General features: G+C 56.0%; 1 protein-coding gene across 2 annotated transcripts; it reads left to right on the top strand.

The window, feature by feature from the left end:
• Positions 1-1,242: 1,242 nt before the first annotated feature.
• PDK2 (pyruvate dehydrogenase kinase 2) lies at positions 1,243-16,318 on the top strand (the record flags this gene model as incomplete). 2 transcript variants are annotated; one of them, XM_080712513.1, is made up of 11 exons in its annotated part: positions 1,243-1,360; positions 3,693-3,834; positions 11,418-11,489; positions 11,868-12,052; positions 13,397-13,486; positions 13,683-13,760; positions 14,407-14,483; positions 14,566-14,664; positions 14,775-14,882; positions 15,540-15,653; positions 16,178-16,318. In XM_080712513.1, 11 exons carry the CDS (start codon positions 1,243-1,245, stop codon positions 16,316-16,318), a joined length of 1,224 nt encoding a protein of 407 aa, XP_080568639.1. The 2 variants fall into 2 exon arrangements, with proteins under 2 accessions (XP_080568639.1, XP_080568638.1); XM_080712512.1 differs by having other exon boundaries at positions 11,868-12,065; positions 13,374-13,486.
• Between the last annotated feature and the right edge of the window lie 1,592 nt (positions 16,319-17,910).

The following is a 17,910-nucleotide window of genomic DNA, read 5'->3' as shown; positions in this document are numbered from 1 at the left end:
CTGAGCTGCTGGGGCGGGTGAGCGTCCTACCCCCAGGGCTCGGTCCTCCCTGGTTCTAAGGAAGCCGGGTGCAATGAAAGTTTCCCTCTCCGGGGGCTGAATAAACTGCCCAGGGCATTATGTTAGGTCAAATAAGCTAGATAGTGAAATGAAAACGTTTTGGAAATTAGCACTGATGGTGAGCTGCTGCCTCTGCAGTTCGGATACTAGCCCTGAGCGTGAAGGTTTGAACTCTAAATATGTTTTTTTTTCTTCCCTCCTCCCTCCCTCCCTTCCTTCCTTTCTTTCTTCCTCTTTTCCTTTTTGTTGTTGTTGGGGGGTACTTAAGATTTAAACCCAGGGGTATCCCTCTGATTACACCCCAGGCACATTTACTTACTTATCTATTTATTTATTTAAACAGGGCTACTATCTTACTGTGAACCTCCCTATGCTAGGGTGCTGAGGCTGTCCTTGAATTTACTATCCTGTCTCAGTCTCCCAAGTACTGGGATTACAAATGTGCGCCACTACACCGGGCTTTGGGGTGTTTTTCACCTTTTCATGGGCCGCTGGGATCTTTACTGGAACAAGTGGGTTACACCTATATAGGACAGATTATACTAATACTAGGTTCCTATCCTGATTCTGAATTATGCAACTATTCAGTCTGGGCCAGTCATCTGGGTTGGGAAGCTACAAGACCAGACCCCTTAAGGGAGGGCAGGGATCCGGGCAGGTGAAACAAATACCTTTGGGAGAAAAAAAAGATTCGCTGAAAGCTACCTGGAAGTCTAGGGAAGGATTAAAAGGAGCCGACAAGACGTGGGGAGGAAGCAAAGGACCTGCAGGAATGGAAGAGGAAGCAGAGGCTGGCTGGCCTCTGGAGAGGGAGAGGTTAACCGGGGTTAGCCCCTGGGAGGCGGGGGAGGAGTGAGCGCACAGGGGCGGGACGTGCACCGAGCCCACGAAAACAACAGGCCGTCTCCAGCAAAGTCAGGGTTAAGAGGGCGGACCCAGAACGAAGCCACGTGCCGGGGTGCAAGGTTATTGGTGCTCCCGGGGTTGTTTGTGTACGGCCATTGGCTACATCAGGGAGCCACGACGATCCGATTGGCTGTACGTCAGACGAGCCGCCTGGGCAGGGGGTAGGGAGGAGGCGGCCGAACCACATCGCTGGGCCGGACTGGGCCGAGCCGAGCGCCAGTGCTGCCCGCGGGGACAGCCGGCCGGAGCGGAGCCCGAGCAGCGGGCGTCGCCGCCATGCGCTGGGTCCGGGCGCTGCTGAAGAATGCGTCCCTGGCAGGGGCGCCTAAGTACATCGAGCACTTCAGCAAGTTCTCCCCGTCGCCCCTGTCCATGAAGCAGTTTCTGGACTTCGGTATGGAGTGAGCGGGAGGTGGAGGGCTCGGGGGTCCGCGGGGGCTGCAGCGCCGAGAAAAGCGCCCTAGCAATGAGATGTTAGGGCCGAGGGGAGGAGAGGCCAGGCCCTGAGTGCTCCGGAAGAGTTACAGGCAGGAAGGGGTTAACCTGGAGGCTGGCTGGCCCTGAAAGAGTTAAGGGTGCTCTGGCCAAGACACTGTCCCCTGGACAGTTGATGGAAATGGGGGGCGCCTTGAAGGAGGCCTCCAAGTTTTTCTCCCAGGCTTTGTGTGAGGGGAGTCTCAGAGAGTAGGGACATTAGGTCTAAGGTCAGGGCAGGGAGGGATTAGCGTCCCATCTGGACACTAAAGGGCTAATGGGGGTTGCCCTGACAACTCTTAGAGTGGAAGATAGAGAGAAATTTGGGGGACACGTTGGTAGGAGTGACAAGGCAGGGTCTAGGGATACAGCCATCTGGAAGGAGACCCGGGCTGGACATGCAGGGTCCGGTACTCCTAAGAACACCAGGGAGAGCCTGGGGTAGTTGGGGAGGAGGCTCCTTCAGAAGGAGATGCCAACAGTAGCAAAGGACCCAGACTGGCATGCCTCCACTCTCCAGCCGCTGCAGCTGCCCCAATGGGCAAGGACACTTGAAGATCAAATCCATTCCAGCCTGCCAGCCTGGCCCCAGCTGGGCAGAGGCCCAAGTCACTGTGAAGCTGCCTGTACCCTCCCTTGGCTGTCCCTGGGTCAGGATTGCCCACTACCTGCGCTTTAGGAGTGACTCTGGGGCAGAAGGAAGCCCATGCCAGCGTGGCAGCTGATACAGACATTATGTGAGCCCTGGCTACACGGTATTTCCATGGTGCCAGCTGGGACTTGGGAGGGGGCCCAGGTCCCTCAAGAGTTGAGTAGATAGTGCCTGGCTTCGGTTACAGCTGCGTCACTGACAGAAGTGGGGCAGGGAGGTAGCAGCCAAGACGGAACACCTGTTTCCCAAGATATGTCTTCCTGCCCCATCCCCTGCTTGAGTGTTGAGCTTCTCTCATGTGGGAAAGCCTCCTGGGTCCACTCCCAGCCCTTAGCAGGCGCCCTACCCTTATTGGACCACAAAAATGTCACATCTGGCTAAGGTTTGGTGGTGCACACCTGTAATCCCAGTACTTGGGAGGCTAAGGCAGGAGGATTGCAGGTTCATGGCCAACCTCAGCAACTCAGTGAGACTTCAGCAACCTAATAAATAAATAAATACATAAATAAATAAATAAGGGCTGGGGGTGTAGCTTGGTGGCATAATACTTTTGGGTTCAGTCCCCAGTACCACACACACACACACACACACACACACACACACACACACGGAAAGAAACAAAGGTCACATCTGTGTAGGACTCAGAGTAGAGTTTGTCCCCACTTGTACGGTGGAGGAAACTGGGGCCTTCGAAAGATGGTGCTAGCCGGGCGTAGTGGCACACACTTGTAATCCCAGCATTCAGGAGGCTGAGACCGGAGGATCGCAGTTCACGGACAGCCCCAGCTACTTAGGGGCTCTAAGAAGCCAAAGCGTTGCCCAGGGTCACATGGGAACCCTCCGCAACTCAGTGAGACCCGGTTTCAAAATAAAGAATAAAAAATAGGGACGGGGGTGTAGCTCAGAGGTCAAATGCCTCTTGGTTCTATCCCCAGATCTGCAAAAAAAAAAAGAAAAAAGAAAAGAAAAAAAAAGAAAGAAAAGAAAAGAAAAAGAAAAAAGAAAGGAAGGAAAAAAAAAGAAAGATGGTGCTATTTCCTGGGTGACAGAGTTGGAAGCAGAGCCTGGACCAGGACCTAGGTCTCTTGCTTCTGGGCCATGGCCTTATTCAGTCCTCTACCTGCTGCTCATCTTGAGCGCGGACCAAAGGCCCCATTTGCCTTGAAGATTGGCATTGATTTAGGGGCAACTCTGTGATGAGCATCCATCTGCCTCACAGCCTGGGTAAAGTGGCCTGGGCCAGGGAGCGCTGGGACCCTGTAGGCATGGGAGTGTAGCCCAGGGTATAGCCCAGGGCAGGAGGGATTTCTCAGGTGCCTCTCACTCGCCCCTGCCCCAACCCCAGTCAACCCCCAGGGTGAGCACCTGTTGAGAATGACTTAGCCCAGAAAAGCTCTGACAGGGGCCAGGGGAGGCCTGCCCTGGTAAGGTAAGCTGTGGTGGAGAAAGGAGGTGGCCTGTGTTAGGCCGTGTGCCCGTGGCAGGTCATTCTCCCCTCCCTGAGCCCTTGGTCAGTGCAGGGTTGGGCTGACCTGACCCTGCAGATGTCCTCAGGCTCCTGTGGTTTGTGGCTGCGGTTAACCCCTCTCTCTTCCTCCAGGGTCCAGCAATGCCTGTGAGAAAACATCATTCACCTTCCTCCGGCAGGAGCTGCCCGTGCGCCTGGCCAACATCATGAAAGAGATCAACCTGCTTCCAGACCGCGTGCTGGGCACCCCCTCCGTGCAGCTAGTGCAGAGCTGGTGAGACCCCTCCCACTCCACCACCCTGTGCTCCTGGGCTCAGGGACAGAGTCCCTACGCCCCCAGCTTCCTTGATGGGAAAGGGACAGAGGGAAGGCACGGGGGCTATAAGAAGCCAAAGGGTTGCCCAGGGTCACATGGGAACCCTAGGCCCCGGTAGGGGCAGAGGTCAAGCTCCTTGCTCTGTGTCTGTGGGCCAGCCCTTATCTTGCCACTTTCTTTGGGAACCCAGGATCCATCCAGGAAATGATAGTCACAGTCATATCAACAGTAGCCACCAGCCCTGGGCCTGGAACTCCAGCCCCCCCCCCCCCCCGTTAGTCATTATTTATTTGGGGTTACTTTTTGGGAAACAGAGAAACAAGAAGAAGCAAATCCTGAAACAAATTACATAATCCAAGCTGAGCCTGACCATTTTGGCTGTTGGAAAATGCTCAAGTAGAGGCAAGAATGATCCAAAGAGCTTTGATGGGCAAAGGACTCGAGTCTATTGCAGGTAGCCAGGAGAGCAGAGAAAAAGCCTTGGCCAGCTTCGTTCAGGAGCGCTGTCCGGGTTTGAGGAACTGGATGCCAAGAGCCAGCGGCCTGTCACAGGAAGCATAAACAAGGGTGCGCCCTGCCACTGAGCATGTAGCTGACTAATCAATGGGCTTTCCTGCTGCCTGCGCAGAATCTTCTGGTCGCCAGGACTTGTTACGGAATGGCTGGAGTTTCCTTTTGGACTCAGGAGCATATGTCCACACCTCTGAGCCCAGTACCCTGCTAGGACTAAGAAAACAGCAACAGCTGCGCTCTGGGAGTCCATGGCCTCACAAGAAAATAGAATTCCTGCCAAGATGGGGCGGGCAGCTAGTGGGAGGAGCAGGGAGTGCTGAGGAGTTAGTTTTATTTAAGTGAAGAGTCAGAGTATGATTTAAAAGTAACATTCATGCTTCCCCCTCTCCTCTCCTCATTGCACAAGCAGAACAGGTCCATTCTGACATTTGGGAGACACAGAAATGTAGTTAGAAGAAAATGCCAACCACTACCCTCCTTCCGTAAGCAGACAGAGCTGAGGTTTCCTGAGCTTCACTGGCGGCCCGCCAGCGTCATCTCTGTGCACGGACGTGCGCATACCTGGCTTATTCTAGTGAAACGAGCCATGGGCGGGAAGTGCTGCACACACAAAGCCAGCTACATGCTAGGTGCACAGTGAGCGTGGCTGAGTGGCAAGTTGTGGGAAGTTGGAATGGACACCAGACGCACCTAGGCAACCCAGAGCCTGGCTCAGTGTGCTGAGAACTTACTCTGTGGGTCTGGATTGTATTGTGTGCAGACTGTGGTGGGGTGGGGGGAGGGAAAAGTCTGATTTTTCACGTGGCCCAACCAGGTCACCCCTTGCTGTGCCCAGGACCTCTGAGCCAACCTGCACGCCCCACCATGAGGTGATGGCGAGGTGGGAGGAGACAGAAGGTACCATCTGTTCTCGTCTGCCCTCCTCCGGCTCAGTCCGGCTGACTGGCCTGGCTGCTTTTCCAACTGGTCTCTGACTCCCGGACAGGGCTACTCAGGCTTCTCTCTGGACACTGTGTTCCTGGGAAAAGCAAATGCAAGGCCAGGGCATGGGGCTGCTGGGCTGCCCCTGACCCCCCACTCCAGGGGCTCTGCAAAGTCCTTTCCTAAAAATTGGTGATATGTGGGGGTTTGGCCTGATTTATTCTTCCATCAAAGCTTATTAAGTAATGTCAAGTAGCAACAGGAGGGAGTGAAGTTAGACAAAAGAAAACACTTCCCCAGCGGATGATTCAGCGTAGAGAACAGACCAAGGGATTATTGCTAAGGCATCTCGATGGGTCCTGAAGAATCAACCCGCTGAGCGCTTCCAGAGCCAGCGGCCATCAGCTCCAGTGAGAAAGACTGAAGTGTGGGGGCAGGCAGGGCTTGCTGGTGGAGACAAGGCAGCTGCTGCAGGAGAGCTCAGATCTCTTTCTCCAGGAGAAACCTCCAGCTGGGATGACAGAGGCGGTGGGATGAGCAGGGTCTGCACAAGAAGAGGGGGCCACTTTCCAGGGATGAGTCTGATGAGCAATGCGTAACGCCTCCCCTCGGGAGCCGAGAGCGCCGGGCACACACAGTTGTCAGTGACGCAGCAGCCACTATGTGGTCACGGCTCACAGATTTTCTGCTCAGCCAGGGGCAGGATCTGCGCAGTCATTGTACACGAAGAATTCCCAGTTCCAAATAAACATGAGGAATTATTTCAGCTGGACAGACTTGGGGTGGCAGGACCATATTTCGGAGGTGACAGAGCCCCGAACTTGCATCAGCACGCTTGACTTTGAGCCTTGTGGACACTTCATCCTTGGCAGGAGGGGTGGGGCCTCTGACCCCCGGCTTCCTCATCTGTAAAATGGGGACCCATTCTGTTTTTCGGGGCCAAATGCCATCCCTAGATGTGATGGTGTGTAGAACGCGGTCAACACCAGCAATGTCCCCAGGTTTCTAGGCAGCAGCCCCAGCAGACCAGAGATGATGTAACCATGGTAGTTTCTGAGCCCCTGTGACTGTGGGCGACAATAATGACAAGAACTATTGTAGCCAGGGCTGGCTGCGTGCTTGGAGCCATCCTGAGTGTGCTCTGCCTTATGAAGCAGGTCTGGCCATGACCCTCATTCCAAGATGAGAAGCTGAGGTCCGGGGAGGTGTAGAAACTTGTCTAAGGCCACTCTGGGAGCCGGTGGGGGATCTGGGATTCGAACCTGGGTTGTGAGCTTTGGAGACTGTGTGCTGGAAGGGAAAGGAAGGAGCCACGCCGTGACGTGGTGTCAAGGGTTTCCAAGCAGCGTGCAAGTCTGCGGGAAAGCAGGGTTCACTCACAAACTGCGTGTCAGCCGGTATCGCTGACACTCTGGGTCCCTCTCAGGAGGGGAAGAGCCTGAAGGGAGCGTGGACAGTGGGGACGGGCTTCCAGAAAATGCAGGAGCTAAGTAGGAGGTACACAGTAGAAACAAATGATAGTGAGTCACTCCTGCCACTAAGAGTCTTTGCGGGGGTTGTAGGGAGGAGGACAGGTTGAGGCGGTGGAGGACGATGTGGCTAGCACCCTGTCACCAACTTCCCTCGCCTGTCAGCAGAGTGTGCGGACCCCAGACCCCGCCTCTGGCAAATCCTGCTCCCACCCCGAGGGAGGGAACCAGCCAGGCCTTGCCCCGTGAGAGGAATAACAAGCAGAAGGCCCAGGAGGCTCGTGCCAGAGCCAGGCGGGGCTAAAGCCCCAGCTCAGCTGGCTGTTGGAACCCCTTGGACGCCCGGCCTTAACTGGCAGGATAGATGCTGGGTACGAGCCAGCAGCACTGAGCGCGCCCCTGCGCGTCTCCAATCAGCTGCCTACTTCTTCATTTTGCATTTGGGGACTGGAGCGGCCCGAGAGCCTTTGTGGCACAGCCAGCTCCAGCCTGCCACTCCTCCACAGAGGCCAGGGCTGCACCTCCCCTCAGAGGCCACCTCTCGTCACACCCCTGTGCACACACGTCCACACGCCCACAGCATGCACTCTTTACATTCAGACTTACACACACTCCCCACACACTCAGCACTCCCACACAGGCCTGCTGGGCCTTCTCTTTCTCCCTCCTCCCTCTCCTACATGCCTTCCTCTGAGGTGTGCCTCTCCTCCTCCTGCATCCCAGCCCAGGGCTCAGGGCTGGAGAGAGCAGAGCTGAGCTCTGGGCACCTCCATGTTCCCAGGCCTCCTCCAGACGTCAGGCAGGGCCCCACTGCCCGCTCTGCCTGGACACGCCAGTCTACTTTCCTACCCAGCTCTTTCCCCGCCCCCAGGAGGGTGGGTGGCCCAGAAGCCTGCATGGTCCATCCCAGTGTCTTGACAGGAGCCAGCTCTGACCCAGGATGACATCTAGAGCTGCAGACCCCTGGGGACTTCAGGCCTGGAAGGCCTGGGAAAGCCCTTCTCATGATCTCCTGTCTGTTATAGGAGGACAGCCAGGCCACTTCCCTGCAGGAGTGGCCCTGAGAGGGGACGGGCAGGGAGTCTGGACCTGCCCCACAGCCCAGGAGCCAGAGGCCTGGGCTGCCGACCCCGCACCATACTGTGCTGGCTGGAAGCACTGCCTGTTGTCAGCCCATCCTGCCGCCCTTTGAGCCATATCAGGGGCCACGTGCAGCCCATTGCTGCCTGTTAAGGTTCACTGGGTGGCCCTACCCCTGCACACTGGGACTCTGACCCTGCCACCCCCTGCTGGCCATGCACAGCTCAGCTGCTTCCTCTGGCCTCCTCCTCTGACTTCCTCCACCTGCCCCTGGGTCTTGAAAAGGGATCCCAGGGTGCCACGCTGCAGCTGGTCTTCTCATTTCTCTCTCCACCATTGCACACTTGCAGCTTGTCTCCCAAACCTCCCCTCCAGGAATCATATGTACATGGAGCTTTACCCTGGACATGGTGAGGGATCAAGGGGCTTAGTCACATAGGCCTGAGAGATGAATTCTAGCTCTGCATATTGACTTTCTCATCTGTTAAAAGGGTCTGCCAGTGGCACTGACCTGGCAGTGTTACTGTGGAGGTTAAAGTGGAAGAGAATCTGGGCGTGGTGGTACACACCTGTAATCCAGTACTTGGGAGGCTGAGACTGAAGGATTGCAGGTTTGAGGCTGGCCTTAGCAACTAAGTGAGGCCCTCAGCAACTTAATGAGACCCTGTTTCACAATTAAAAAAAAAAAAAAGAGCGGGGGGTATAGCTCAGAGGTAGAATGCCTCTGGGTTCAATCCCCAGTACCAAAAATAATAATAGTAATAATAAGGCTCAACCTGGTGGCTCATGCTTATAATCCCATCATTCAGGAGGCTGAGACAGGAGGATCACAAGTTTGAAGGCAGCCCCAGCAACTTAGCAAGGCTTTCAGCAGCTCTGCAAGACTCTGTTTCAAAACAAAAACTAAAATAGCGCTGGGGGTAAAGCTTGGAGGTAGAACACCCCTGGGTTCAATCCCCAGCACACACACACATACACACAAAAGTAAGTAAAATAAATAAGTAAATAAAAATGGTGACATGGAGGAGCATGTCCGAACAGAGCACACTCTCACAGGGCACTGCTGGCTGTTGCCGTCAGCAGCAGCAGTATTAGGACCAGCGTAGACTGTGAGCCATTGGCGACGGATGTAGACGAGGTAGACTCGGAGCCAGACAGACCTGAGTCCCAGCCCATTGCTCTCTGAGCTGTTTCCTTGTCCACAAACTGAGGGAGATAGTTCTCTCCCCAGGCTGCTGGAGATGAAAGGCCCTGTGTGGGTGATGGTGGTTACTTTGTGTCAGCTGTTGTAATTCTCCAGGGAGAGGGAGATAAGGTCTTGGGAGTGCCATCAGGTATCTGCTGGGGTTTCGGAGGGGGCACTCTGGGAGGAAGCTCAGCTCTCCTGCCATCTGGCTCTCCAACCCCGGCCTGTCAGCAAGGCCAGCTCCTCCAGGCCTGCCTGGCTCTGGGAGGAAGGCCAGGGAGGAGCCCCAGGGCGGAGAGTCCCATTCCTGCCCAACGAGGGGTGGACTAAAGCAGGGTGTGATCTGGAGCCTTTAAGCAATAGGGGGTGTTAGAGGCTGCCCGGGGCTCTGCAGGTACACCCAGCTGGTGAGTTTTGAGCCATTATCATAAAAGCAAGCACTCAAGAAGGCATGGTGGTGCATGCTTATAATTCTAGTATTGCATGCTTGTGATTCTAGTACTTGGGAGGCTGAGACAGGAGGACCGTGGTTGGTGGCCAGCCTCAGCTACTTAGGCCCTCCACAACTTGGTGAGACCCTGTTTCGAAATAAAGAATAAAAAATAGGGCTGGAAGTCAGGTGTGGTGGTGCACACTTGAAATCCCAGCACTTGGGAGGCTGAGACAGGAGGATCTCACAGGTTTGAAGCCAGCCTCAGCTACTAAATGAGGCTCTCAGCAACTTAGTGAGACCCTGTTTTCAAATAAAATATAAAGTAGGTCTGGAAATATAGCCCGGAGGTAGAAGGGCTCCTAGGTTCCATCCCTAGTACCACAAAAAATAAATAAATAAAATAAAATAGGGCTAGGGGTATAGCTCAAAGATAGAATGCCCCTGGTTTCCATCCCCAGTACTGCTAAATAAGTAAATAAATAAATAAATAAATAAATAAATAAATAAATAAATAAATGCGTTCAGAGAGTGCCCACTAGTGTGCTGGGCACTGCTAGTAACAATTAATCTTCACCAGGAAGCAGTGTATTCCTTGCTAATAAGGAAGGCCCAGAGAGGTTCCGTGACTTACCCAAGGCCACTCAAGCTTGACATGGAAGAGCCAGCGTTGGGACCTGGTAGAGTCAGCTCCAAACTAGTTCTTTCACCCTCTTCTCTGCTGTCTTGGCACGAGCGGGAAGGGCAGCAGCTGCCAGGTGAAAGAGAAGGGCATTCCAGGCAGAGGAGCGGTGTAGACAGAGGTCTGAAGCAGTCACAGCCCATGGGTGACGGGAGCACTGGCAACTTGGGCATCATTCTACCCCTTCCCACGGTGGCACTGCCCCAGGCCTCAGAGCTGAGGGGCCTGCAGTGGGGCTCAGCTCTGCCTTTCTTACCTGGCAGAGATTACAGCGAAGGTCAGAACATCATGTACGTTCTGTGGGAATGAGTCCTGCTATGACGGGGCCTTGTTCAAAGCCACTGCTAGGCCCCAGGGCTGAAGGCATTTCTGCCAGAGAGAGGCTCTGTGCTGCCTGCCTTCCACAGAACAAGCTAGAAACCAAGCGTGTTCACCAGGAAGCTGGGGTCAGAAACGGGGTGGGGAGCAGGGGGACAGTGCTCCAAGGCCGGCACCATCTTCTAGAACAAGCGGACACGACTGGCACGCAGACCCTGCTCCCTGCTGGCCTGGTGCTCCTTTCAGCTTTCAACTCCTTTCTAGGTCCCAGGGAGACCAGCTTCTGACCCAGCGCAGGTGGAACTGGCAGTAGGGGCCGCCCACACCTGTCAGGCCACTCAGAGCAGGGTGAGCCTCTCTAGGCTCTTTGGGGACCTTGGTCCCCACCCTGGGAAAGAGCTGGCGACGCTCACCCCACTAGCAGGCCCTTCCTCCCACCATTGTGGAATCCAGTTCCTTAGGCAGATTCTGGGCCCAGCCCTGGTATGGCGAGTGCACCAGTAGCTCCCTATCGGATCCAACAAGATGTGTGGGGAAAATGCTAGAGTCTGTGTCCGTGAAGGTCAGGGAGGTGCGTGGAGCTCAGCACCTTTGCTCATGGCGGGCCTTGCTGGTCTGATCTCCTCTTTCCAGCCTGGGATGCAGTCTCCCCATCTGTGGGTTGATTTCCAGGCCCCTCCCAAGACTAGTGTTCCAAGATTCCAAAGCTAAGGCATTGTTAGGGGCTCGACAGACAAGCAAGCGAGGGGTTTTCTTGCATAACTTACTGGGTTGTTAGGGTGACTCCCACAAATGAGATGGGTTGCGGAGACCTGCGCTGCAGCTGGTCAGGAGGCACAGCTGTGTGGTGCCCACAGTAGACAGAATGAGAGCCAGGCCCAGCCGAGGCGGGGAGGGGCCTTGCCAGTGTACAGCTGTGGCATGTTGTCTGTCTGCACACAGGTATGTCCAAAGTCTGCTGGATATCATGGAGTTCCTAGACAAGGACCCTGAGGACCACCGTACTCTGAGCCAGTGAGTGAGGGCCCTAACTGTGGCAGGAAGGCGGGTGCCGGTGAGGGGCATCTGGAGCAGAGCCCCACAAGGAGGGAAGGAAGGGCCCTGGCTTTCAAGGATGTTCAGTCTGATGGAAAAAACACAGGCTCCATTATCAGTGCGGCCCAAGTTGGTGGGCAAGAGCCGGGCCCCGCCCCGAGGGAGCTGCGCTTCGGAGTGAAGGCTGGGGGTAGGTGGTGGTGGGAGGTTCCAGGTGGGTATCCAGGGGTGGGGAAGGGGTGTTCATGGGATTGAAAGGGAGGAGCAAGTGGAGACTATAGAGCGGAGGTTAGACGTGCAGGAGACTCGGGGCCCCAGAGCTGGGACTGGATGGGACAAATATCTGCCCTCCCGCAGGTTCACCGACGCCCTGGTCACCATCCGGAACCGGCACAACGACGTGGTGCCCACCATGGCACAGGGCGTGCTGGAGTACAAGGACACCTACGGCGATGACCCCGTCTCCAACCAGAACATCCAGTACTTCCTGGACCGCTTCTACCTCAGCCGCATCTCCATCCGAATGCTCATCAACCAGCACAGTGAGCATGCGCGGCGCGGGGGCTGCCATAGGGCGCTAAGCCAGCCGCTCCAGGGCCACGTGACTGGCTCCAGAAGGAGATGGCAACGTGGATGTAGAGCCTTATAAACGTTGGCAAAACAAGCCCCATACAGTGGTGCACGCCTGTAATCCCAATACTGGGAAGCTGAGACAGGGGGATCACAGGTTTGAGACCAGCCTCAGCATCTTAGACCCTCATCAAGTTAGCAAGACCCTGTTTCAAAACTAAAAATAAAAAAGAGTTGGGAGCTGGGCATGGTGGTGCACGCTTGTAGTCCCAGCATTTTGGGAGGCTGAGACAGGAGGATTGTGGTTCGTAGTCAGCCTCAGCTACTTAGTGAGGTCCTTTGCAACCCAGTGAGACCCTGTTTCAAAATCAAGAATAAAAAATAGGCCAGCATTTGGGAGGCTGAGACAGGAGGATCGCGGTTCACGGACAGCCTCAGCTACTTAGTGAGGCCCTTTGCAACTCAGTGAGACTCTGTTTCAAAATAAAAGATAAAAAAAATAGGGCTGGGGGTATAGCACGGAGCTAAAAAGCCCCTGGGTTCTACCCCAGTACCGCAAATAAAATAAAATAAAATAAGGCTGGGGTGTAGCTCAAAGTAGAATGCCCCTGGGTTCCACCCCCAGTACCGCAAAAGAAAAAGAAAAAGAAAAAGAGTTGGGGCTAGAGGTGTAGCTCAGTGATGGAACTTGCCTAATGCAAGGCCCTGGGTTGGATTTCCCAGCACCGCAAAAACAAAAACAAGAGGTTGTTTTCTTTTTTTTTTTTTTTTGGAGGTACTGAGGATTGAACCCAGGGGCATTTTACTCTGAACTACACCCCCAGCCCTATTTTTTTATTCTTTATTTTGAAACATGGGCTCACTAACTTGCAAAGGGTCTCACTAAGTAGCTGAGGCTGGCTGCAAACTTGCGATCCTCCTTTCTCAGCCTCCGGAATGCTGGGATTATAAGCATGCGCCACCACACTTTAGAGTTTCTTTTTCCAGGAGGGTTCACTGTTATTGCTGACAAATCAAAGCCATCATAAATTAAATAAATTCTTCCATGCTCAAATAATTTCGAAAGCAAGATGGCAAAAGTTATAAGGAAAGAAGCAATGTCTGCGTGGGCTGCGATGTGGGGAGGAACCTCTGGAAGGAAGCGTTCTTCAGGCCTACAACAGCCCTAGCAGGATGGAGGGCAGGACTGGGGGTGGGGGGACTTGAGGATGGGAGCCTCCAGAGGTTTGAAGCGCTGAGGAACAGGGAGTCCTGGGCAGGCCTGAGTCCTGGGCAGGCCGGTGGCCTGGCCAGCAGCACTTTCCCTTCGCCCGCAGCCCTCATCTTTGAAGGCAGCACCAACCCAGCCCACCCCAAACACATCGGTAGCATCGACCCCAACTGCAAGGTGTCTGACGTGGTGAAAGGTGAGTTCTCCCCAGCCCTGGCCCACCGGGGAGCCCCAGGGACCCCTCCAAGCTTGCCTACTCCAGGGTGGCCTGTTTCCCAGTGGGTAGGGGCCTCGTTCCCAGGAGTTTAACACTGGTGATGCCGGGTGTCAGTGCCAAGGGGACTGCCCGCTGGGCAAGCCACCCATGCCCTGAATGGCCCACTTTCTCTCAGATGCCTACGACATGGCCAAGCTGCTGTGTGACAAGTATTACATGGCCTCCCCTGACCTGGAGATCCAGGAGATCAATGGTGAGCAGGGGAGGCTGTGCATGGATGTGGGGGAGGTCCGAGGACCCATGGGAGAGCAGGAGAGGAGGGTCAGCGTGTGGCCTGCTCTCTAGAAGGGAGAAGCAGAGGGCCATGTTATTCATTTGATAAACATGACAGGCAAGGTCCCTGTTCTCATGGAGCTTGGAGGTTGAGGAATGGGGCCTTTAGCCAAAACAAAACAAAAAAAAACCAAGATGATTTTGGGCTGTGGTCAGTGACAGGGATGAAGTAGGGAGCAGGACAGTGACGGAGAGGAGCGGTGTAGAAGGTGGACATCAGCTTGGCTGTCTTCCCAGAATCCCAGTCCCAGTGGCTTAATTAAGAGAGAGGTTTCCCTCTGGGCATCCCTGGGCTCCCCACCTCTAGCTCTGGGTTCCAGCTGGAGGAAGGGAAGGAGGTCAGGAAAGGAGTTGAACACGCTTCCATGCGTCACAGGCTCGGGTCCCCCCAGCTCACCGGAGGCTGGGGATGAAGTCTCTAGCTGGCAGCCACGTGCCCAAGTACCTCTTTGGGGAAGAAGAAGGGCAAAGGGTAGATAGAGAGGCTTCATGGCGCCTCCTCGGGGTGAAGTCGGGAAGGCAAGGTGACCTCCCACGCAGCCCTGACCTTGGTCTTGATTCTGCAGCTGCCGACTCCACCCAGCCCATTCACATGGTCTATGTCCCCTCCCACCTCTACCACATGCTCTTCGAACTCTTCAAGGTGAGGAGGAGGCTGGGCACCCTTACCAGGGCCACCTCGAAGGCAGGCTCCCTCACTCAGCAGACCCTCGTTCCCTCCCCAGAACGCCATGAGAGCCACCGTGGAGAGCCACGAGTCCAGCCTCGTTCTGCCCCCCATCAAGGTTATGGTAGCCTTGGGTGAAGAAGACCTGTCCATCAAAGTATGTGACCCTTGACCCTGGGGTGGAGAAGACGGGGAAGGTCAGGGGTGTAAGGGTGGGGATTGGAAGACCAAGCTCCGGAGGGCCCTGACCTGTCCCCTGTCCCCCAGATGAGCGACCGAGGTGGGGGTGTCCCCTTGAGGAAGATCGAGCGGCTCTTCAGCTACATGTACTCCACAGCCCCCACCCCACAGCCTGGCACCAGGGGCACCCCGCTGGTGAGGAGCCACCCGGCCCCCTACCCCCACTGCTGCGGGTGCCTGTTGCCTTCCCCATCCTGATTCTTAATTCCCAAGCACACTGCTGTGTGGCTGTGTGTGGCGGCAGCCCCCTCTCCTGGGTCTGGGCCTCCTGTCCCCTACCTGCATCTGTCTGTCTGCCTGCCTGCCTGCCTGCCTGCCTGCCATGCTTCTCAGTCCTCCCCTGCTCCAGCACTTAGTACTTTCTTGTGGCCTTGCTCAGCTGGCCAAGGCCTCCTTTAGCGCCTCTGGAGTAGTCAGATCCTGCCTCCCAGGAGCCCTGGGACCTGCCCTGGCCTCCTGCTACCTGAGCGGAACTCTCCTCCCTGCCTCCACTCTCCTCCCTCCTCCCAGATCTCCTCACTCATCCCACATCCCCTTTTGGCCTCTGCACCCTGTGCCCTTGGGTGCGCTCTCTGCTCTCTTCTCCCCCTCCCTCCCTCCATCCATCCATCTCTCTCTCTCTCTCTCTCTCTCTCTCTCTCTCTCTCTCTCTTTCTCTCTCTCTCTGGCTCTCTTCTCTCCCCCCTCCCTTCTTGACCCCAGACCTGCACCTTTCACTCACCTCCTCAGTCCTCGCAGGCCCAGGAGCCAAGCAGGAGCCTCCCCATCACCGCTGCCTCCCTGTCCCTGCAGGCTGGCTTTGGTTATGGACTCCCCATTTCCCGCCTCTATGCCAAGTACTTCCAGGGGGACCTGCAGCTGTTCTCCATGGAGGGCTTCGGGACGGATGCTGTCATCTATCTCAAGGTGAGGGGGGCCCTGCCTGCGCCGGGCAGCACCTGCTCTTGGGTTTTCTTCCACCCCTCGGTCCTTCCCCAGTTCCAGACTCAGAATCACAGCAAAACAACAGCTCCTCAGCTCTGTGGCCCCAGCCCCAGTTCCAGCTTGACAGGAAATTCCAGAGTCTGTGGTCCATGATTGGGACCCGTTAGACCCGGAAGGGAACAGGACCATGGAGTCTCTTCATCTAGCTCAGGGGGTAAGAAAGGGCCAACATGGTGACCTTAATCAAGCGCACGCAGCCCAGCCTCCTCCCTGACCCCAAAACACTGACCCTTTGACGAGCAGCTTTGTTCAATGGACAGGAGTGGGACACAGAAGGGACCGACTCTTTCATTGTCCCCACACCCAGGGTAGTGTTGGCCAGTGGCTGGGCTGAGGAGGTGGGATTTGAGGGGTGAGGACCAGTACAGTGCACCCAGGAAGGGGTGGTCTCTGGAGGCGTGGACAGGTCGCGGGGAAGTAGGGCTGCTGACCCTGGCCCTTCACAGGCCCTGTCCACGGACTCGGTGGAGCGCCTGCCTGTCTACAACAAGTCAGCCTGGCGCCACTACCAGACCATCCAGGAGGCCGGCGACTGGTGTGTGCCCAGCACGGAGCCCAAGAACACATCCACATACCGGGTCAGCTAGGAGCCGTTGCTCCCCCTGAACCCCCAAGAGGGCAGACTGCTGCCTCTGCGTCTGGCCACCACGGCGACCCTCTCCATCCCCCGGGGCAGGGGTGGTTCTCCCTGATGACCAGGTCCTGTCTCTGTGAAAATCACCACGGTGACCTGTGTGTTGTGGTCCCTATGTGCCAAGCTGACTCTGCGGAGACACCTGGGTGGTCTCCCCGGGGCTTAGTCTCCATGGGTATGGGTGACACCTGCAGACTGGAGGTGGCTCTCCAGGATGGGGCGCCACAGAGATGCTTTCCCGTGGCAGCCCTCCTCTCTCAGACTGGGGCTGTCACTTTTTTACCAGGAGTCCTGGGTCCTCCTCACTGCCTGCCATGGCCCCGCTTGCCTTATTCCCCTCCCCCTTGCAGCCACACTGGTCCTGGTCCACTGTCAGTGTTAGGAAAGAGCCAGGTGCCCCCAGATCTGGGGAGTGGGTAGCAGACCTGTTCCTGCAGACCCTCCCTGCACTTGGGCATTGAGTTCAGGTTGGCAGGTTAGTAGGGAGTACCTCTCACCTGAAGTCCACCCTTAAAGAGGAACCTGGGAAGACACAGGGGTCACCTTCCCAGCCAGGGACACTCAGGTGACCTTGGCACTGTCTGTGTGGCCTCCCAAGCCCTTCCCCAGCATGTCCTCACATGCACCCTACCTGCGCACCACACTCCCCCTTTGTCCTGCCTGACTCCAGCCCCCCCCCCCCCCACATTGTGCCCAGTACGTGTGCTCGGGTCGCTTCCCCTAGGATGCTCAAAGAACACAGCTAGTTTTATAACCCTGAATCCCCCGCCCCTCCCCAGCACACAGGGGGTTAAAGCTGTGTGCACCTCCCAGTGGCTCTGATGGTGAAATCCACAGTAAAGAGACTGGATGGGAGACTGGCTTGGCTGCGTTGCTGGGGGAAGGTGAGCCACACATTCTGTGACCAACATGATGTACTTGGACCAGTGTATACCAGGAGTAAAACACCAGGCAAAGCCATCTACACGGAAGAGCTGCCGGCCCAGCACCCAGCGACCGGCCTGTCACGCTACCACACTCGGCACAGCTTCATTCTCTGTCACCGGCACATCATAAGTGTTTATTGAAAGAAATTGAGAACCGCCTCCCCCTTCACATGCAGGTGGGCACCCACTATAGCTCCTGATGGCCTCAAGGACACACGTGCCTTCCAGGGGGTGCCTGTGCCTCCGTAGCTCAGTTTCCCTCGGAAGGCCCTCTCCTGGCTCTAATGGCAGAGGAGAGGAAAGGGTTGATCCAGGGATGGCCCTTGCCCTAAGCCACAGCCCCTGGGCAGGAATGAGGGAGTCAACATGCATTGGTCCTGTCTGCCACTGTAGGCAGGTAGAGGGGATACCGGGGGTTTCTAAACAGAGCTCCCCTCCCCTGCCCTGTGGTAGCTCCAACCAGTGTTCCAGGAGCTGGGCTAGCTCTGGCCCACATAGTACCTGATGGCTTATCACTGAACATTGCCTAAAAAGATAGATGCCATCCCCAGGCTGCCATCCCCAGCCCCACCCTCCCCTGGGGACTGTTCCTGGCCCTCCTTGCAGCCCAGGGAGCTGG

The sequence above is a fragment of the Muscardinus avellanarius genome, assembly GCF_963383645.1.
Source record: "Muscardinus avellanarius genome assembly, chromosome: 16".
Lineage (NCBI taxonomy): Eukaryota > Metazoa > Chordata > Mammalia > Rodentia > Gliridae > Muscardinus > Muscardinus avellanarius.
This window is presented reverse-complemented; position numbering and strand designations above follow the sequence as displayed.